Source organism: Grus americana, chromosome 1 (genome assembly GCF_028858705.1).
Source record: "Grus americana isolate bGruAme1 chromosome 1, bGruAme1.mat, whole genome shotgun sequence".
Lineage (NCBI taxonomy): Eukaryota > Metazoa > Chordata > Aves > Gruiformes > Gruidae > Grus > Grus americana.
In genome coordinates, this window is record NC_072852.1 from 34353059 (window position 1) to 34376218 (window position 23160).

General features: G+C 41.1%; 1 protein-coding gene across 2 annotated transcripts in view; it reads left to right on the plus strand.

Annotated features, from left to right (window-relative positions):
• TMEM117 (transmembrane protein 117) overlaps positions 1-23160 on the plus strand; it is a 226433-nt gene that overhangs the window by 193057 nt on the left and 10216 nt on the right. For both annotated transcript variants that reach the window (XM_054839684.1, XM_054839689.1), the window contains one exon: positions 21034-21163. In XM_054839684.1, coding sequence (XP_054695659.1) covers positions 21034-21163 — 130 coding nt within the window. The remainder of the gene's footprint in view (positions 1-21033; positions 21164-23160) is intronic.

The following is a 23160-nucleotide window of genomic DNA, read 5'->3' on the forward strand; positions in this document are numbered from 1 at the left end:
CCTGCATGAGCCAACGGGTGCTGTAGGTGCATTAACACATTGTCGCTATTGTTGAAATGGTACGAACAGAGACAAAACCCGATGTTAATCAAACTGGGAAAAAGCTATATTTTTCACCTCCCCCCCCCGACACTTGTTCGATTGCTGCAGTAGCCTCTAATGCTGAACTTGTCTTGATACCTCTGATGCCAGAACGACACAGCCTCAGGTAGTGTGTGATGAGTACAGCTGGCTCCATATGCCTTCGCTTCCCACTTCATTAGCAAGGAGGGCAGCCGCAGGCATGGTGGGGACTATCCATTATCAACCAATGCAAGGTGGAGCTGTCAGGGTCTCTGAAGTCGGTTACACCAGGCACTGAATCCATTTCTCCCTGGATGAAGATAGGTGAATTAAAGAGCCCCTTTCAGGACTGGCTCTGAGCAAGGTACTCCGTGTCCTAAGGCAGCAAGTTGCTGGGGGTGGATTGAAGCGCTCACAAAGGCCATAAGGGAGAGAGGTGCCTGGGCCCCACAGCCATGGCTACAGCTCCATGCCTGGCCACATCCAGCTAGAAGGAGCCATTTGCAAGCAATTCCCTGTCTCTGAAGAAGAACCATGGTGGCAGTCGGGTGGTCCTGCCACGCAGGGTAGCACAGCAGTGGGGAGAAGGACTGGAAACTGGCTTGATCCCCTGCAATCCTCTCCCTCCAGCCAGCAACGCTGTATGGTGCATCAGTGGCACCGAGGTAGGCACAGAGCAAAGGCAGATGATGGTGGTGGAGCTCTACTCCTGGGATGAAGTACTCACGTGGTTTTGGTGACCCAAACCTGGCAGAGCTGCTTTTCTGCTGTGGCCAGCCAAATTTGGTTTGCACCTTCAAGAAGCTTTCATTCTGTCCTGGCAAACTCTGTTTCCATCTCTTCTTCAACAACCATAGAAGCCTATGGAGCACTGCGTTTCTCTGTGCATTTATGGCTTGCAGCCCCACCAGCATTAATTACATGATATAGTAATCTAGAAGACTGCACTGTAGCTGTTCTGCTGGAACAGGCCATTTTGGGCTGTGATTTTATTCCATCTTTCAGGAGAGACATTGTAGCTCTTCCTTTCATACAAAACCAGCTTCAGTTTCCCTCTCCATCAGTTCTCAGTGAGCTCTGCTGTGATGTTGTTTCCCACATCAGGTACCACATGAGGAATTAAATGAAAGAAATTTGTGGCTCGGTAATCCATTTTATCGCCTGTAGATGAAAATGAGAAAACAGTGTACATCTCTTTCTAATGTATCTCGCTATGGATTTAAGGATATAATCCTATAATCCTTCTTGGATAGCTCTTTGCTTTTAGTTTCTCTCAGGTGGTCTTTGGGCTTGACAATACACAATGTGCAGCGCGCATTAGGTTTATAATGAAATTTCATTCCACTTCAGAACTGTGTGCCCAAAGCAGAGAAACAAACAATCCTCAACAGCAGCAGTGATCCCATGTACAGCACATGATCTATTTAGGAGTAGGTGGCAGAAAAAAAGTGATTAAGCGATCTGCTTTATCAGGCTGCCAGAGTTAGAGGAAGCGAAAGGGACTGTTATCCCATCTCAAGTCTGCAAGTGTACGTTTTGATGGCCCTGATTCAGCCCGGTTTCTGCAGACTGTGTGTTGGAAAAGGCTGCTCAGACTGTCCAGGCTGTGCCCCGTAGCATTTCTGGAGCAGCCTGCTTGGTGCTGCACCGGGCACCTGTGGCTGCCGCCTCCCAGGCGAGAGCTGCGGCATATTCCCTTGGCTGCAAGTTGGTACTTTTGTCCTGACCTTAAGTTGTGAAGCAACAGCTACATCTTCTGAATGAATGTTAAATACCCTTGGGGATGTTTCTGGCATCTGGGCCAAACAATTACTGCACTAATCTAAATTATACAAACTCCTACTATTCCTCAAGGTCAGGCTGCAAAGATTTGCATATCTGGACAAAGTGTTCCAAATACAGGGGTTGAGAGAAAGAAAAGCAACCCACAAACAAGCCTAGCATTGGAAAGGAGCAGATGATGATTTAAGCAACAGAGATACAGTTACACATAAAAAATGGTGTTAGAAATGAGACACTACTGAGGCTGCAGACTCATGCATTCAGAAGTTAGGAAATGCCAGAATTAAGGTCACTGGTATAAACTTTTCACCCCTATTGTTTATATGCATCATGATACAATCTTTAATTATCTATTATCATCCCATTTTTCCACAGGACCTCTGTCTCACTTGCTGCACTGGATGAATGGTGTTCACTTAATGAGAAGCTATTCAATATTTTAGTTTACCCTTTCTGTGCAGCGTGTGGCCCCGGGCCCTACTTACTGCACACTATTGAAACCTTGATATGAAGATGAAATCATTCATTTCCTCATGGGCTTTTTTTTTGTGACACTCATCGCTGTACTTCCTAAGGGCTTTTCAAGCATTAATGTATTTATCTTCACAATAGCCTTCACAATAGGAGTATTATTGTCCATTATTGTCCACATTTTATACTGAGGCACAAAGAAATTAAAGTCAAAGGGTCCCTAATTTGAGATGTCTGAGGACATTATTATGAAAATTTATATTATTGCCTGTCTCTTAGCTGAGCAGTTAGCTAATTGGGGGAGGAGAGTCTAGCATATTATTTCATTAGGAGCAGACAGAGCCACATATTTACTTGATGTAACCTTATATATTATTATGCCGACAGACGTACTTCCTGTGTAGAATTCAAAAGGTTGTAACAGCAGTTTCTTTGCTTTTTTTGAGTGATGGCTATAACTGTGTCATATATTTGGCTCCATAAAGAAGACTGGTTACTTTTTTAAGCTGATCTTAAAGGCATACAGAAAAGTCCTATCTAGGTAATGCTCTTCACTACAGGATTCTTGGTATCCCTATGGATATGTTGTCAGCCCTTCCTCTTCTCCCCAGTGGCAATATAGTCAGGTCCAACTCTCATTGATTTCAATACCAGCCATGGGCACTTCTCACTTGAACAAATCTAAGCTTAGGTGGGACGTTGAGGCAATTCCATGGGAGAAAAATGGCAAACAATTTATAACTGCTTGGGAATAGTTTGGGTTTAGAAATTCACTTAGTATCTCACAGATGTGTCATGGCAGAGTTGGCCAAATTCAGTTCCTCCTGGCAGTAGTGATGCCCATAACAAGAGGTAAATATTTTCACATCTGCTGCTGTCTCTTGCATTTACATGGTTCTTCCCACACATGTTCCAGCTTGTGCAGCAGATGCAGAGGGCCTGAGAAGTGCAGGGGTCTCTGTCAGTATATATTCCCACCTCACAATCACAAGTTAGATCCTCTGCAATGAAAAAGGGTCATGTCCTCTGGAATGGTGTGTGATCATATAACTAAGTATCGTACCATGCATACACACATGGTACAGAAAACCTTAGCCTGACATCTCCTAGTTCATGAGTCTTCACCATTGAAATCTCCAGGCAGTTAATTTAACGCAGAACTTCCTGTGTGTATAATTGCTTTAGGTTTGACAAAAAGATAGTAACCTCAAAATCAAAAGTCTGTCATATGAATCTGATGTGTCTTATTAGGGTATTGGAACCGTTAGCTCCCCTGCACAGATGTTTGCCATGTGAGCTACTTGCTAATAGCAGTGTATGTGTTTTCTTCCTATGAGCCACTTCAGAAGGAGGAGGAGACACCTACTTTGCCTCTGGGCTTCACATCTTCTTGTTCACAGCAGAAGGTGGTGATAATTGGAGTCATGGCGACCATTCCAAACTCCAGAGCCAAAGAGGCACTGACACTTTCTGACCATTTCCCCAAACTTGGCTTTTGCCTTCCTGTCACTTCCAAAACCTCTCTCCCTGTCTCCCTCTGCCCCCATCCCGTGTCCTCCTCATCCCTGGTTCAGTGACATATCCCATTGCTTTTATCCAATGTCAGTTTTCAGTCTTTGAGTCTCTCATTTCTAATCTCCACATCCAGTTAGTCCTAATCATCCACTCCAAGCCTGCTGTCCAAATCAAAATCTCACCTTTTCTCCCTTCCCTTTCTCCCCAGGTCATTCCCTTTTCCTTAGCCAGCCAGTCCCATCCTTGGGCTCCCATCCTCACCATCCTTTCTAACACTCCACCCTCTTGCCCTGATTCAAGTCTCCCCCCTCCTCCCGCTCCCTCTAGGTAACATATTCGGATTTTCCTACCAAACCTTTGTCTCTCTGCTCTCATTCCCCTTCACAGCTTGGCCCGCGTGGACACAGCCTTCATTTAACCATGTGGCTGCACAGGGATATGCCAAGCCTTCTTCTCCGCCTCTTAGAGAGGGCTGGTGGGAAGGGAGGAGGACAAGGCTTGGGCCACCGTGTCTCTGGTAGACTCAGACCCGGAGCTGGGAGCCTTCCTGCCCCCATCTTCACTCAGCTCCAGGTGCCTGGCTCCATCTGCACACAGAGAACTTGAGATCAGTCATTACAGGAGAGCTGGCTCTCCATCCCTCAGCTGCTGTGAAGGGCCAGCTCAGTCCCTCCTTGAGAGCAGCGCGGAGTCCCGCCAGCAGCGGGAGTGCAGGTGGGAGGCACAGGGGAAGTGGAGGATGCTCTGTCTCTCTTCTGAGAGTGGTAGTTTCATAGTCTCATGAGCTGCAGCTGAGAGACACTTTGGCGTGCTGAGGGACACACAGTTTGTGAAGATACTTGTTTCTGAACCTTTAGCTAAATTCTTGCAAGCGTGAAAATTATTGACTTTTCAAAGGCACCTTAAACTTCGAGTTTGGGGCAGATATTCACAGGGAAGCAAAAGGCACATCTCTGACGCAAAGTTACTCCCTTGCTAAACTGTATGTCTCCACTTCAAAGCATGCGGTATTTCTACAAAGCAAAGCAGCTTATTTTCTCTTTAGTTTCGCTCTCAGAAGTGTTTGAATGGTGCTAGTTGAAAATGTCAAAACCCTAAAACAGAAACATAGAACCAAACAGAAAAAAAACAGCCTGAGGCAGACACCTGGCATGGGCTGTGTTCAACCCAAGCAGTTAAATTTGGAAAAGTTATAAGCAAATTAAATCAGTATTTCGTACACAGGCACGCTTGAAGAGTGAGCAGCAGTGCTGTGATTTCTGTCTGTTCTATATGGCACCTGCCGTGGTGGTAACTGGGTGCCCTTGTGGTATGGGTTGTATGAATTCCTCTAGTGCCATTTCCATAGCAAAATAAACCCAAAACAACTCTTCTCATAGTGCAAACAGTTTGTTGCATTTCTTTCTTTTGCACTAATAAAACTTCACCTAAGGACTGAGAAGGGCAAAAATCACCAGGGTTTCCCATACAGAGTTTTCTCGTTCTGTGTTGGGAGGGGTGTGGATGAAAGAACAGCCTCTGTCCCCTTCACCTGCTGAATTTCATATCAACAGAGGTGAGGCTCTTCCCAGCTCTCCAGGACTGTGCGCCAGCATCCTGGCTCCATTTTTAGCCTTCACTCAGACAGTGGCTCCAACTTGACACAACTGTATTAATTTGCAGGCAAAATGCCTAGTTCATACTCACGATGCTGAGAGTTTCAGCAGAGCTGTTAGCCACTTACATGTAATTGTTTCTCAACCTTATTTTCATATTCATTTTTATAGCAATAATTCTCTTGCTTTTCCTTTGCATAGTGCTTGTAAGTACCACAAACTTTGAACACTGAAAAGATTTGAAACATGAAGTTTTCATTCCCCATACAGAGCTGATCAATAAATTTCCGCAGTGTGTCCCAGTGTAAATATATACAGTGATGATTTTTTTTCTGTAAAGAATGCCTCAGTGAGTATTGCTGAAGGGACTACCTGTCAGGACAATATTATCTATCAAATGCAATTATTTACTCTATCAATGGCCAGTATTCTTAGTTTATAAGACACAGATTGCTATTGGAAATGTAGAAAAGTAGTGAGAGTCTTAAAGATAATAGTTAAATTACAGATTCCCTTGGGGATGGGATAACCGTGTCTGTATAGTCACACAGAACCATGCTGGCATACAGGCTAGATAGGCCTCCATGTATAAGAAAATGAAATAAAATTATTAATAAATTTTATGGGGAAATGATAGATTTGTATAACATTAAAGTCAGAATGAGAACATGAACTCAGTTTTCCTTAGTGATCTAGTTCTAAAGGTAACACAATCTGGTAGAAATCCTTGTGCAGAAACATTCTTATAGAAAGAGAAATTCAGAGATCAGATATGTGATTGCTAATTGACTTTACATCACAGAAATCAGTGAAAGCTTTTGGTGTTGTCTTCAGGGAAGTAGAATGTTGTCATTAGTGCCAATTAAGTAACAGAACCTTGAATAACTCTGTTTTCTGTCAAAGAAACAGATTTGTGGGGCTTTGCTTATTTTTATTAACGTAACTGTGTATCTAGTAAGGATTCGTAGGAAACACTTAAGTCTTTAGAATTAGATGTGAGAGTATATAGTGGAACTGTATATGTTTATCAAGAAGGAAATAGTACTGCTTGCTTCTTAAATCGTTCCTACAAAATATACTGGAGTGACATGAGTGATAATATCCTTGTATTTTGACTCAGCATTTAAAGCAAGAGGTTTGGCAGCTGACTGCAGGAAAACTCAGAGGAGAGGTTGAGAAATGCAGATAAAATGAAAGGGGGAAAAGTCATGAACATTCTGGGAAGGAGCAGTTAATTCCTACCTATTTCATGAACTTGTTATTTTGGGTTTCTTATGAAAGGTTTGGTCATACTAATTGTTAAGGAGTGGTCAATACTTTGATCAACCTTTATATTGATCAAGATTACAAGAAGATAGGGAAATATTACGATGAGCTTTGTGTCCTCAAGCCTCATGGATCCCCCATGCTGTGTTACTATAGGAGCTTCTAATCTTCCACAGTGCTCAGCTGAGCTATGATTAAAAAAAATAATTCTGTTTTGGTCAGTGTTTTCGTAGTCCAGATCAGGGGAGTCTCTTTTGTGAATATCTGTGATTTGCAGTAGAAAGACTATGAGATGGAGTTCTCAGATCCTTTCAACATCTGCAAGGTCTAGCAGGGTCTTTGCCAAAGTACATCAGCAAATGTTATTTTATTAATAACTCAACTTTTGAATTTTTGCTTGTAGAGGCCAATGAAATTGCTTTTAGGCCAGACCAGAACATTTGGCCAACCTCTGCTGTCAGGCATGCTGATGCAGACCAAAAGCCCAGTAGTCTTTAATTCCTAAATAGTACATTGCTGTTATAATAACCTGTGGTGTGCTTCTAAATTGCTTTCCTGCATTATACCTCTCCACCTCTGATTATAGATTCTTTGAAATTGCAGTAATGTTTTCTACAATCTGGTTTGCTCATATTTCTTTCATACTTGCATGCTTTACAGCCATGATTTGTATGTGCAAACTGGATAAACCTCAGAAAAAAAATGTACTGAGACTGAGGAGACATGAAAGCAATAGTCTCTGTTTACTTTTAAAAACATGGCAGCAAGAATATTACTCTCTGGGCTCTAAGTGGATTTATGTATTTAACAGCAGAAGTGCCTGGCCAATAGTCATCACATGGTAGGTAGCACTCCTATAGAGCAGCACGTCCCTAAATATATTTTGTAGTGTATTTCTCAAAACTAAACTGCCACATTTAAGTGTGCAGTTTTTATCTATTTGTTATTTTGGTAAACGTGGATTGCCCAGGACCCTCCGATGTATAATTATATGTTTGAATGAGCACAGCAACTTCACTAGCAGACGTTTGTTCTGTAGACATGCTAGGAGAATTATAATTGATGCCTTTTTTATCACTGAAAGAAAAAAAGATAAAAGTGCTGCTATAAACTGGAAGTTGAAATAAATTATGTAAAATACATAATTCACATAATGACTGTCCCTTTATAAATGTTCGTATTAAGTAACCATATCATTTGGGATAATTCCTCCTTGAGGAATGCTGTGAAAGAACAGCTCATTCATTATCTTGACTTGGAGAATTGCTCTAAAACAGCTCCTCTGATGAGAAAATTGATTTAGCATTTCTTTAAACAATTGAAAATAATGTTTGAATTCTATATTTTCCTGTCCAGAAAGTTTCAGTAACTGTCTGCATTATGTGGCTTTGACTAGTTAAACTGGAACTCCCCCAAAAACACACGCATCTACCTCTCCTCCACATGCAGAACCTTGCTTGAAAACCCCACCTGGTCTATTAATCACACTGAGAGAATAATCACTCAGCTGCTGTAATGTAGCTCCCTTGATTCATCGATGCCAGTAATTAAAAGTTTTGGAGTCATACTTGGAAGTTTGGAAGCCATGCCTTTATCTACAGGCAGCATACTGCATCTGCTTACTGCCCTCCTGACAGCGCCTCTGAGACCAGGCAACATGGCATTTCCCAAAACTTTTCTCAGGAAAGTTCTTAAAAATATGAACTACTGAATTAAGTCAACCACTTGTAGATGATAAGGAGGAAGTTATGGTAGAAAATATGGTAAGGGGAAAAGCGTGTAGGTACTGTTGTTAGTGGCAAAGATGACAGAGATGTTATGTGGGTAGGCGAAAGAGAAAGAAATTTCTGAAATGACAGTGGAAGAGATCATCTTCCCCTCCAAAAAAAGAGGCTTGTGGAGCACTTAGAATTGACCCCAAAGAAAATGCTCTGTGGAAAGAAATTAGCAAGTTGTCTTCCAAAAGTAGCGTTGGCAATGAGGTGGAAAAGGGATTTCGTGCAGATCAAAAGTAAAGACTGAGTAGAAGGGCTGCAGGAGGGCGTCCTTCAGAAGGGCCTGTTAGTTTGGATAAGCTTCTGCCAAGTGCTGTATATATGGTTTCTTATCTACACTGAATTTCCAAATCTTTAGAGGTTGTCCACCTTGTCTCATCTGTCATTTTTTTAAAACTGTAATTCAGCCTTAATCAGCATAGTTGCTATATTTAGATTCAAATCTCACTAGGAGAACACTTTCATTCATTCAAGGCATACCCCTAGCCTCTGATTTTGTCTTAGAGATTCAAAAAGACACCTTAACAACATTCTCTCTGCTCCCAAGGATGTTGATGGGAACAGTTTTGAAATTCAAACCAAACTGTTGTGTTTGTCAAGACCAGGGTGAGTTTGTGCAATTAGAACTTGGTTCACTGTGTTTTTGACAAGTTGTCCCAGGAGGTTTCTAAACATTGAAAACCTTTTAGGATGAAGTTCATGCTTTCTGCATGCACTTGGCAAAGGCAGATATATTGCTCTGGTATAAAAAAGCTGAAATTGCATTTTTCCTCTCTCACACTCAGGAAGGGAGTTTTTTGCATTGGGGTCAGAGAGGAGGCTGTAGAGAAGAGTTATCTTCCCTAATTTTCATTCACATTGGAGGCTATATTTTTGGGTTTATGATTTTGTTCATTCTTTAAGGCATGTAATTTATGTATGCATAACATACAGAGAGTACCAGCAGCATTTCCCCAAGGGATAAGGAAATGAATGGATTTTTAGAGAGGGGAGGGCAGCTGGGAAGGGGAGAGCTTAAGTAAATAATTTCTGTGCCTATTACGTGACATACACTTTCTGTAATAAGAGGATATTTCATGTCACTGAACTGTAGTGAATGACTAATGTAATGCTGTGGTCTATATGAAGATACAGTATAATAATCCAAGCAGCACACTAGTTTTATGTAGCCTTTTATTATTACTGAAAATAATAAATCTAGTAGACCTGTACTTGTGTAGGGACACTATTGTTTTCTTATTTTTCTCAAAGTCCCTTTAGCCAAATGATGTAAAATACAATGAGAAATTACAAAGAACTTATAGTGGTTCTTAGCAACTGGATTTTCCTTTAATTTTGCTTCTCTGTGTTGATGAAGATGAGTATGTTAGGTGTCTGATTCAGTAAATTGCTTTGTAATTAAAGAACGTCTTCTTTTAGAAATTGGGAAAGTATTTAATATAATATAATAATACAGTTAAAATTTAATACACTTATAAAAAGACACTGCACATCACTTTGAGGCCTTGATCCAGTACTGAGTGCTGTACTCACCAGAAATTGTCTGAGAGGGGACCGTGACCATTGTGGGAACCTCGCATTTTATCTTTCAGTCTCTCGGGTGAAACTGGGGGGGCACCTTTGTGTTCATATCCCTTTTTCCTTACCTAGATGGTTGGTGAAGACCCGGTTGCTGTTCAGCACCTCAGTCTCTGAGGGGACACTGTAAGGCAGAAAACCCTGTGGGCACCACAAGCTGCTGAGGACTCTGAGGTGGCTGTTCGAGTTCTGTGGCCAAACGTAGTTTCCTGGGTCCGTTGTTACTGAATTTGGCAGTCTGTATCTCATGCACTGGACTGATTCTGTATTTCACACCAGCACAGTTGAGAAGGCTCTTTCCCTTTGTTTTCATGGATTTGTACTTTCCAGGAACTCTTCCAGTCCATTTCTGTCAGAAAGGTGGACCATTCCATTCAGATTCTGTTGAAATAGGTAGTGGTTTGTACTGAGTTTTAATTTCAGGTGGCAAAGGGAGATGCTTCTATTTGATGAGGATGTACCTCACCAGAGCAATTTGGTTAGCGTTCTGCTGTTTAGCTTCCTGACCTGGTGAGGGAGTCAAGAGAAACTGTCTCATTTGATTATTAAAATTACTATGAGTCACAGAAAAAAGTAGGTAGATCATGACCAACACAGAAAAGGTATTCAGAGGTCATTAGCCCAGCCTTCGTGGCCAGTTAGAGCTTGCGTATTCTGAAGAACTTCAGTGTGAGGAAGGACATCTGCTTTGTTGCATGTACTGACGGGCCGTGAGTGGCTCGTCAGACTTCTGGAGTGGGACTCAGCTGAAACACCCCAAGTGTGATTCAGCTGGAAGCTCAGGACCTCTAAATGTAGGTGGTTACAAGGGAGCTGGGTGCTAGTTCCCATCCTGGTGAATGGTGATCTAATCCACACAATAAACGTTAGGGACTGATTTGGCAGCATGTGTAACGCAAAAAAGAATGGACAAAATAAACGCCCATATAACATATATCCATTTTCACTTGTGTGCTAGATTGTTGATGACAGTTTGAAAACACGTTCCAGAGATACTGATATGCAAGCAAAGCTGATTTTATTTTTATATGCACACCCCCTAAGCTTTATGTGTTTCCTTATATCCTCTTTTGCTACCCAGATGTGTTTACATAATGGTTATGCAAACATAATGTATGCATTTCGTACTGCCACCCAAACTGCTACCAAACAAGCCGCTGTTACTTTGGGAACAGATGTGCCTAATGGCCACAGCAAAGCTTTTGAAGATGAAACCGGGGGTAGAGAGGGAGCGTGGAGGAGGAGTTCAGGAATGGGATATGTTGCCTTCAGGAAACGAAGGCAACTTGTTCACAAGTACAGTGTGCTGCCACTGCTAATCCTATTAGCAGGCTAAAACTCAGGACACAGAAAATTATTTTAACTTCAACTGAAAAACAAGAGAGGGAGCTGGCAAGACCAAATATATTCCATATTACTGTTGTCCGTGAAACAAAAACTTAAGTGCAGATGGCCACATTTTGCGAAGTCAGCCTTTCTTCTTTCAACATTTGTACACAGTTTCCTTTTTCTTTTCTTATACGTTAAAACTGGTATATTAGTTAGCACAAGTTATGAGGAGGAAAATAATTTTGGAAAAGAGTTATTACTGATATTTTTAAAGGAAAGAGAATTTGCATTGACTTGTTTGCAACCCCACATTTAAATTTATGAGACACACTTCTCCCTGTGTTCCATATGCATCCGGTGGTTTTACTTTCTGTCATCTTCTTAAGGTCTATTAATTTTCTCAGTATCAGTCAAATGCAGCATATCATCCTGTTTTTTTCTTCAATAGAAAATTAATATTACTGTTTCACTACCTTAATCACAGCAAGTTGAACCCGGCACAAGCACATGTGTAATTTACGGTTACAGTTAAACCAAAACAAGTTGGATGAAAGTTTCAGATTGAGACCATTGGTCCAAACCTGCCACAGATTGTGCTTAATAACAAAGGGCAAGTTTATAGTTTTGTTTGTAACAAAACACACATGTGATCTGAAGGAATTTTGTCGAGAACAGAACAGCTCCTCAGTCATCCATTTCTAAATCTGAGCCAGACGATTTAATTTCCATCTACAGTGAGCAACATATAGTAATCCCCCTGCTCCAGATACTCTTCATTTCTATAACACCATTTTTATTATGCTGCAAAGCTCATACCGAGGAAAATATCTGCTCAGGTATTTTACTGCAAATCTATCTTCTTCAGTTTAGGCAACACTAAAAAACACCGTTTGGATATCAGACAACAAGGAAATGCATGTATGTGGGTATTTGGAAAGAGAAAGGGACAATATACTTTTTAATGCAGCTGAAATTAGTTGGAGACAGTTTCCTTAATGCAAAATTACTTCAGAACTCTAAGTAGAGCTTACTGTTCTCAAACAGGTACAAATGGCATTAGCAGTCTTTGCAAATCCTGAAATGCTCCAGATTTCGTATTACTGTTCAGCTGCGATGTGGGTATATATTCCACAATGCAGTGGTACGTGCATTAGTGCGTATGTACTCATATTGTTGAAGATGATTACATAGAAATGTATTTAAAGTTTATTTTTATTCTCTGCATCATAGTCAGATATTTGGTCTTCTAGGGTGCCAGAAAGATTGATTGCTCTGTCGTGAGTGATTTCCCTTGGCAGCAAGCTGTAGTCTGAGGAAATCTGTAAATATAAGTATTGCATATTATTAGCGAATGTTCATTTCTTCTCTTCACCACAGAAATGGCTTTCATAAAGTGTGTCACTGAGGTAGTTAGAAAAACCATTACGACTGACTTGCTGGTGGCTTAGGGAAGTTTCATGTAGGGAGCAAGAGACAGTGCTTGGTAGGAGCCAATTTTTTGTCTCTTACAGGTACACAGTATTGTAACATTACCACTTTATTTAGCAGCTTATCAGACTCAAGAATTAACTGGAAAAGCTCACACTGGTGTTTCTCATCCGGAAGAATTACCTGATAGCTATTTAGCTCAGCCAAGATCAGACAGGATTGGGACAGTAAAGCAAGAGTAAAGGCTTATAAAAATTGGAGAAACTTAGAGACAAAATAGAAGAACATTTACTTTTAAGCAGCTTTTTTTTTTTTTAATCAGTGTTTTCAGCAGTTGCGAATAGCTAATCAACAGGCAAGAGTGAGTTACAAAAAAGAGGAACGTCACAGTGTCACTGAGATATATGAGACCTTCCATTTGCCTGATGGAAAAACTGGTGGACTTGCTCCCAGGACAGCCTGGGTGTGCACAGAGGCCTGTGCTTAGTGATGTCTGCTGCACCTCTGGCGTGGAAAAACTTGTTTCACCTTGTTCCTCTTTGACTCTCACGAGCAGCTAAAACTTGAAGGGTAGCTGTAAGAAAGAACAGTCCTTGCCCTCAGCTGGAAATGGTGATTACTGTTTTTCCTGGTAACTACACATCTCAAGATGTGAGACCTTTAGTGTCTGTCCTTCCTTGTGCACTGGCTTGTTTTCAAAAACAATTTGTTCCTAATGTAACAGAAAGAATAAATAGCCATTAATTCTTCACGCTACTAGCAATATTTGTCCTGTCAAGAAACTAGCAATGGTCACTGAGGACTGGGGTAGTATTGTGCTAGGTGATGCTCAAAGACAACCAAAATGCAGCTCCAGTTCTAGAGCACTCCATTGCTAAAGAAAAGCCATGAGTTATGGCTGGTTAGACAGATGGGTATAAGCAATAGTGATTTCATTCGTCAGGATGACAGGTAACCCAGGACACCAAATGGATATTGTTTTTCTCACAGAGAGCAAAGAAGAAGAAGAGTTATAACGGAGAGTGAGAAAGGAGAAAGCTCTGCAGCTGATAGGGAACTGGACAGAGAAAAGTTTATTTAAATAGAGAAAAGATTCATAGCCTGAATTTATAAGCTGATTGAAGGAGCAGCTGTCGTATAGACAGTCTGTACATAGGGTGGTGAAAGATCTGAAGGGATTTGAATATGAAAGGAAGTGGCCTATACTTTATTTGATCAAAGAAAAGAGTGACATGGTCAAAGAAACAGACTAGGAGAATGGTCTTTGCAGCAGCATTTCTATATCGGTAGAGAGCAACTGCACTTGTGAAGGCCAGAGGAGAAGATGCTGACGTAACTGAACAGCAGATGATGAGAGCCTCAGTAAGAGTTTTAGCTGTGGGTTTTGATAGGAATTGTCATATCTGTGACATGTTATGCAGAACAGATCTGCAGTATCAAGGCACTACCAGGTTATGAGGAGTTAATAGAAGACGATACCCAGGCTGTAGTCTCAGGGGAGAGAGAGGTAGTGCCGTCTATCACAAATCAGGCATCTGCCAGTGCATATAGGCATGGATACAGGTTTTTCACTGAAATGCAAGCATTCCTTATTTTAGGTGGTCTGAAATTTTGAGATTACTTTGAGCTTCCTGTGGAAAAGCTAAATACCAATTCGGACATTTCAGTAACAAGGGTCACTGTTTTGAGGACACGTGCATGCACAGCTTTGTCTGGCTCAAAATGCATTAATGTGTAAATTCAAAGTGCAGAGACCCAGAGCTTGTGTGGGACCTGAGTGGCCTGGGAATTGTTGCCTCTGAATTAGCAAAAATGGATAACAGACTAAAGGATTCTGTAATGATTTTTTAATGGAAGGGGTCATTCAAGGCCAAGCACACACATAAAAAGAGGCCGTACTGCTGCTTTAGCTGTCAAAGAGGGAGTTATTGCATTGCCATATGGTGCAGAGATAGCCTTTCTACACGTACGTCTGGTCCTGCAAACTGTCTTCAGTCTTCTTTCTCAGCACCTTGGAGCTCAACTGAAGCACTTACTCCAGTGTTATAGTGGATTTTCCATATTTTGAATTCTTTAAATCAAGACTAAGATAAAAGGTGTAGCTGTGTCTGCAATTAGGGACTTTGTGCCACAGTTGGGGTTTTGTGATTGTTATTGCCCATAACAATCCAAGCAGGTGAAGCCAAAACAGATGAGCAGATCAATTCGAACTTTCTGGACTTGAAAACTAGGAATAGATTAGCACAGATAATACTGACAAGAAGCAGGAGGTCTTTTGAAGAATAATGTGCCATCTTTCACTGTGGGAGCTAAGTAGCCCCACTGAAGCCATACAAGTATACAGGTGGTAAGGGTAAGAGCAGATGTATATTTCTGGTTTAGTGAAACTGCAGTGTCTGTCAAACTTCCTTCCTTTCCGGATAAGGTATTGGCAAAGAAACGGAGGCCAGAAACTGAGAAGTAGATTTGATCTCACAGGCATGAAAGTGAATTCTAGTCATGGCTGCTGACTTCTCTCCTTATGTATGTTTGAATGAAATATTAAAATGATGTTTGTACTTTAGCAGCTCCCAGCTGCAGAGATCTCAGCTGCAGAGATCACTGCAAATTGCAGCACTGCAATGAAGTTAGAGATAACCACAGCGGGGTTGGGCCTTTGCGTCTGAATTCCAGCTGTTCATTTCTTACTTCAAACACTTGCAAAAATACATAGCCATTGCCTCTCATTAAATTTCCTCTAGCTGTCTGCCTGTCCAGTATGTTCTGAGAGTTGAAACAAAGCTATCTAAGAGATGCAAAGATACCTGAAAATGCACAGCCTTCTACCTCATAAGTTAAAAGCATTTTTATAAATTAAATAAAAATTGCTATAGGCAGTTTGTGGAACAAGCAAACATATACACATTCATATATGCATATACTTCTTTCCCTCTATTTTTGTTTATTTACTCTGAGAGCTTTAAAGTATAAGTGTGTTCCTAGCATTAAATACAGCATATATCATCACTATTTAAAGCAGAAATATTCAGTGTGCGTTTGTCCTCTTTCATGATTATATCTGAACAGTGTTTATATTATTTTTAGTGTTATTTTATATTTACTGTGTACCAAACACCCTATGAGTTACACTCAGACAGGAGGGGAGATGAAAGCATGGCACATTTGTTTGCCATTAATCCTTACCAGCTTTGAATCCTGGTCCCACCTTCTCTGTGACAGTTTTCCCTGGGTGGAAAGGGGTGGCATCTGAGGGACGTGGGGTTGTACATGCACGAAGCGTGGGATGCGGTGTGCTAAGAGCTAGCGTCACCCTCCCATGCAGATTATGATCCTTGCTGAATCCTGCTGGCACCTGGTCCTGCTCCTCCAGGGTTGGGAAGCGCGGCCCAGAGCCTGCAATAAAAACCACCCAGCAGCAAGGAGCAATCCTGCAGCCAGCCAGGGCGCTGGGTGTTGCCGTCGTGCCCCTGGGCTGCCTCGCCAGCAGCCGGCCAGGAGCCCCAGGGCAGCTGCGTGTCCCGGCCTGGGGTCAGGACAGGGCTTCCCCAGGCAATGCCTTCTCTTCTCCTCAGGTGATGGCAGAGAAGGGCCAGATCATCACAGAAAGAATAGCTTTGATGCCCAGTTACCATTACTAAAAATATCTTTACTTGAAGAGATACCAAATCAGTGCTGCCAGCTCCGCTGTAGGGTCTTAAGCCAATACCTGGCATTGCAGCAGAGTGTGTGTGCATTGGTTTGGCGTGTGGAACTAGAAACAAAGGGAAGAAAATCAAAATACCGTGATCTCCTCTTTTGCAGCATCCACTATTTTTTGTGCTTCTGGGTTTAATGAGGTAGCTGATGGAAATCAGAGGTGCTGCCTTTGCTCATTGCAACACTAGGATGAACCCCTCGGTGATCTTAAATTCATCCTCTGGCTGGCCTTTCCTCATGACTAGAGTGAAATGAGGCAATAACCTCATTTGATTTGCACATCCCACAAAACTTGCCAGTGAGGTTAGAGACCTCTGTGCAGCTGATTTAAGCCTGCTGGTTCTAGGTTGGTTTCTTCTTCATAAACTGCATAGAGGTATGCTGCAGCCCCCCCCAAGGTTGGAAACCACTGAAATAGATGAATATTAAAAATTTTATGCTGATGGATATAAAGAAGAAACAATCCGTTCATGCAGTATGAGAGATAAAACTATGAGCTAACAGTATGGCTGTATGACTTTATTTTTCAAACTGTGCAAGTAGAGATACATTCAAAATATGGTATTTTGGATCCAGTTACTAATGAGATCCCAGATACGGCAGAGTACAGGCACCTCAGCAATAAGGACTAAAGCTGATCAAGTAAACTTCACGTAATTATGAGCTGAGAACTTAAAGAACGTAGTGTGTGTCACTCATGTCCCAGAGGTGAGCACAGACTGATAGCACAGACTGGTATCGGAGACCACGGAGAGAAAATACCGTGTATGAAAGCATCATGCAGACCTGAGCTGTGATCCAAAGAGGGAAGCAGTTGGATTTATGGGCTTCTACATTTGCGCTATTAGTGTACCTATTAACAAACAATGTAGATTACTCCTACTAGGCACCTTGAATTTCTTGGGAAAATGGTTTTATGGATATTGCTAAAATTAAGTTGTCTTTTGTTTGTCAGTAAGGAGAAAAATGGTAACAGTCAATAGATTTTGGACAACACTTTCTTAGACTCTAAAGAGCAAAATGGCCACTTTGTTGGGTTTGGATTTCACAACCTGATATTGGCATTAGCGTGAAAAGTTAATAGTCATCTGCTCTTCTCCTGCACACTAATAATAATACAGCTATGTGTTTGCAGGTGATAATGTCACTACCTGAACAGTACATGCTCACACTTAACAACGCTGTGAGCCAAATGAAGCCCCGAAGGCTATTTCATCACCTAGATTGAAGCTTCATTTTCCTAAGTGCTGTGGCTGTATTGATTTTCATGGAAGTCAGTAGGTTTAGCTCATTATTTTTTAAGTTTCCCCTTTTTTTAATATTGCTTTCAAATACATTTTATTGTGTTTTGGGTTTTTGTCTTTTATATTATTTTATTTTATTTCTCTATTTCCAGTGGGGCTGTTCTTAAATAACAGGTTTTATAATCAGACTGATAGAGGTGTTACACTCAAAACGTTATTTAAGGGCGAAGAAGAAACGTCTCATAGATAAAGCCAAAAATTTATTATTAGTATGATTTAAATTTTAACAGTTTAATCCAAGAATCATTATTAGTTGAAATCTAATTATTACAGAAACTAATATTTCTATGCAGAAAATGTTTCAGTAATAATAATAATGTCAAAATTGTTATACACACACTTCTTAGTTTCTACTGCTTTTCTTGGTGTTTCATCCACCCTCCCCCTGCTCCTCCGGGTCCTGAAATGGGCAGTTTCAGTCTGGTGGGGGTCAGGAGGGCATTACGGTGTGTCATTGGCATCTAGAGTCCTTTGCTGGGAAGGAAATGATGTTCATCTTGATGGTTTCTTTTTCCTGACTCTAGCATCTACCTGGGGGCATTTTTATGTTTGCTAACAGACTTTTAGACCTTGCTTTGTCTTCACCGATCTGAAGCTCCACGTTACAGCCGAGTTTACTATACACAGTACCTTTCACGAATGTTAGATACTTCTTTGTCCTCCTTGTTACCTCTAAAAGCAGTTTTGTCCAGCCCCAGGTCTGAATTTCTTTAGCTGGCCACTGGTGCGTTGTTTATAGCCGTGGGGTCTCCAGTGCCAGCCTGTGCCCATCTTTTACCATCCCATCTCTGCCCTCCTCCATGCCACATCCTGTGTCTCCACTTCTCGATGCCGCTGCTGTCCTACCAGGCTGGTATTTCTGTATACTACATAGTAGCGTTAAAGTTGTAAAACCGTGGTGGTACCATACAAAGGAAAACAAAAGTACAACAGATTAGCCATAGCCACCTGGTCAATTAGAAAAAATGCTGTTGTAGCTGAACCAGGTAAAGCAAAGCTGCGGGCCCGTCTAGAACGGGTCAGACAGGGCAAGCCTGACAAGCCTCTGTCCTGAGACCTTGCAAACTCAGTACAAAGCCTGTGATCTGATACTAGCAATGGCAATGCCATATTATGGGCCTACAGGGTAACAGAGGTGATGATACAATTCAAGCATGCTTCACAGTATGGGGTATATATGTAGAAAATGTGAAATAATGTACACGTGAAAGGTAGCTGTAGTTTGGAGTGTCAAACATGTATTTTTCCAATGGGCTCTCCACTCCCCTGTCTGTTATGATGTAAACAGTAGCACACTGTTGGGGTTGGATCTCTCTGTTTTGCTTTTGTTTTATGAAATATTTTCCAGTTTCAGTAGTTGTTTGCTGAGAGAAATAATACAGCAAATTGCACATCCGACAGAGCTGCATTCTAGTTACTCATTATCAGGTAATATTCATACAGATCAGAAAAAATGCTGAACTTTTTTATGAAAATCGGATGCAAGGACACAGTCCAATACAAAATTCTGTACAGTGGAATTTTATCTGTAAATCAGCAAAGGCACAGTAGGAGCATTTGGGGCAAGGCAGGAGCAGGAGACCAGATTTATAGACCCATGTTTACTTATTTCTAATGCAGAGTCCACAGCTCTCCATTCGTTTATCTTCAGGAATACGTAATGTATTTCTTCTTATTTATTCCTGGGTGAGAGTGTGTATGAATTAACATGAGACACAAGTCCAGAGATGTATATTAGATCCTGTGAACTGAAAGCGTACACCTATAAAATTTTTATCCTTGGGCACTTTTTGAATGTCTACCACCTGCAAGGGGATGGATGCTGATGCAGTGTAAGGGATTGTGCAGCTGGGCAGTTATTACCATACCTCGTGGCCAGGAGTGCATGCATTGCATTAGTGATAAGGGAAAAGGAGAGCATCCTTATTTCTCTTATCTTCTGCATCTGTAAATTGGCACTTTCTGTATCACTGTGAACATTGAGAATCAGGTACAGAGGGTCAGGTTTTCTCCTTGCTTGTACTCCCGTTAATCTAATCCACTTAACTCAGTATCACGATGTGTTAGCATAAACCAGCTGCTGGTAGTGTTTGGGCCATGCTATTCCCTGCTGATAAAACTCTTCCATTTCCCCTCCACTGTAGAAAATGCTGGAGCTGCTTAGCAATTCTTCGAGGTTAAGTCACATATAGTGATTTATCTTTCAGAGATGATTCTTCGTTTTGAATATTTTTTTTCCTCATTACCCTGTTAGGAAACTTTCCGTCCTTATAAAACTGAAAAAAAAAAATGGAATTGGTTCTCTTGGGAAGATGGCTGCACTGGAATGGTTTTCATGTGAGGGAAGCACAAGTCACCTGCGGAGCTCCTCACATTTCACATTCCTTTATCTTACTTTCAGTAATTTAGGTGCTTGTTGCACTAACATGTGGGATACAAATCCAGGGGTATGCATGGGAACAGGGACACTCTGTAACAGCAGATCACCAATGGTCTGCAGCACACAGAGTAACCACTCTGGCAGTAATCCTACTGATTCTAGAACTATTGCTAGACTTTCCGTTTTGGCTGTAATGAGCCATGCTATTTTACCCATTTTCAAATGACCAACGGTGGATGCGGATAACCAAGCGAAAGCTTCCTTTAAATGCAAAATATGCATAATAATAGGTAAGAACTTCCACATTTCCAGCAGTACCTTGTCAACTGAAATATAGCAGTGGAAAAAATTGAGCTCGGATTGATTCAGGCAGATTATGCTGAAGGGTCTTTGCTTGCAGGGGGAGTCTATTTAGATGTGTTAAGGCCAAATACAGAAAACACTCTGTAAGTTGAACAAGAAGAATACAAATATATGAAAGGTTTGAAGGGGTCTGGCCGCCTTTGCCAATTGCCTATAAATTAGTAGCAGAAGTTGAAACCAGTATTGCAAGGTTGCTATGTAGGTATTCATATGCTTAGACTATCAGCTGGTACAGTGGGTTCAATATTGTCATTCTGAAGTGAACTTTTAAACACATAATTACATGGAGCTGAAGTAAAAATCATATTGTAATATCTAACATAAACAAGGTATTCTATTTCAAGTGCTTTAGTCAAACTTAAACTAAGAAAATCCAATAATAGGAGGCTTAAAAATAGAACCTTTCCCTTTTATTAATTTAAGCCATTTTAAAGGGCAAAAATATACCATGAAATATATTTAGGCTCTTCCTTTTCTTTTTTTAACAGGACTGGGAGTTCCCACATTTTATGGGTGATGTCGAAGTGAATCTTCCAGGCTTGCCATCTGCACACATGCAGTTCAAAGTACCTTATTTCCAAAAGATCTTCAAAGAGGAATATCACATACATATAACAGGTATGTAATCTTCCAGATTGTGACACAGTCACACAGTGAACTGCTTCTGTGTAATAAATGTAATCTAACATGTTCTTAAGCTCATACTTTTTTTGTGTGTGTGTCCCAGATTACTATTTTTCTATCTGTTTATCTGTCCATATCCATATCATCCATATATAAACCTCTCAGGGAAATGAGGAACCTGTATCTTACAAATCAGAGAGACCTGCTGTTTTTCATGGATTTCAGCAACTTCTTGTGACACTAAGTAATACCTAGTGTAGCTTCAGAGATCTTTTATCTAAAATTACTCTCCAGGGGAATTAGAGGCTTATTTAATTTTCAAATCTCTTATGCTTTCAGATGCTTTTGCTATGATTTATGCTAATATCTTTTCATAACGTCGGTCATTCTTATCTGGCAAAGGCCACTCATAACCATACTTCCATCAGTCATCTAACCAGAAGCAGACAGTTAAATAACCTCAAATAAAATAGAACTGCAGTTATTCAAATGGATGGTACATATAGATAAAAAGTACCTGATCCTTGCATACTATGAGACAGTATTTTCATAACAATAGGAAATGAAAAAGAGAAGAAGGTTAAATTGGGATAAATATCTTGGGTTTGCCTTCAAGCTATGCAAAAGCAGCATAGCTCCTCTCTCTATATTGGGAAGAGGTGGACAATAATGGACAGCAAAAGAATGAAGGTGTGAATTGACAGGGGTCTTTAACTGCTAATATAAACAATCAGAGCACATGATACGGTGCAGGAATAAGACAGATGAGAGCATCCAATGACACAGCCATATAAAACTCCTGCAGAGCAAGGACAAAAGGAGCATTCAGAGATGATACAAAGATAAGGCTAGCAGGTGAGTCACAAGCTCACCAGGCAGCAAAAGCCAAGGGAAGAAAATGTGCCGAGGAGGAAAGACTGATGAATCCGGGACTCAGTCGAGATAGGCTGAATGAGGCCTCAGAAAAGGCATTTTCAGCAGAGAAGGTAGAAAACTGAGTGATCAGATTAAAAACCAGAAAAGAAGAGAAAATGAGTGTGAAAGTTACCTGCTGGCTATTGAATGAGGGAAGGCAAATGGGCCAGTAGGAAGTACAGATGGAGGGATGGAAAGTTCTTCAAAATTGGATGTAGGTGCCCTGCTGGAATACTGAGAGAGAACAGCCAGCCAGCAGGAAGAAGGAAGGGCTGGAGCACATCTGAGTGAGACTCTTTGAGCCACTAGTGGTTTATAGAACAGGATGAAGTCATCGGTGACTAGAAGGCGTAGGGTGAGAGAAGATGGAATGTTTACATGATGAACACATTTTTCTCTCCCATGTGAGCAAAAAGGGAAAAGAAGAGGAAAAAAAAGAGTATAAATATCAAATATTTGAGGTGCATTATAGGCATGCTCTTCAGTGACAGTGAAAAAGACTTTTCTGCTTCTCAAGACTAGAGCACGAATTTGGAGGGGGTCAGTTCCACAAGGTTTCCAGATGCCCTGCAGTTATTCCATTGTAGAAGGAGAAGTAGTGGAATGGGCACACAGAGGAGGCTGAACAACTGAGGCACGGTAGGGTGGGCTGCGCCGTCAGATACGGAAACTCGGGATATAATTAGTGTAGATGAAAAACAATGGGTGGTAGAAGAGGGACTGAAGGGCAAAGAACAGTTTTGCATCGTAGAAGAGATGGGGATATTGATGTTAATCAGGGAAGAGCAAAGAATAAGCAACAGCAAAGAACATAAATTAGGAATCAGAAATATAACTGCTAGCAGTGCTGCTGTTTGAAAACAGACTAACCGCGAGAAACCAATATTTATGCATTGTAGAGTCTTCTGCAGAAAGGACTGGAGGCCTTTCTGATTTTCTGGCGAGAAGGCGTTCTTTTAATGAGGATGAGCTAATGAATAGGAGCTGAGGAATATTTTTCCCTGCTCAGCATTAACAAGATCCATTTATTAGATTCACTAGACAAATCAATCCATTTGACTGCACATCACGTAGTC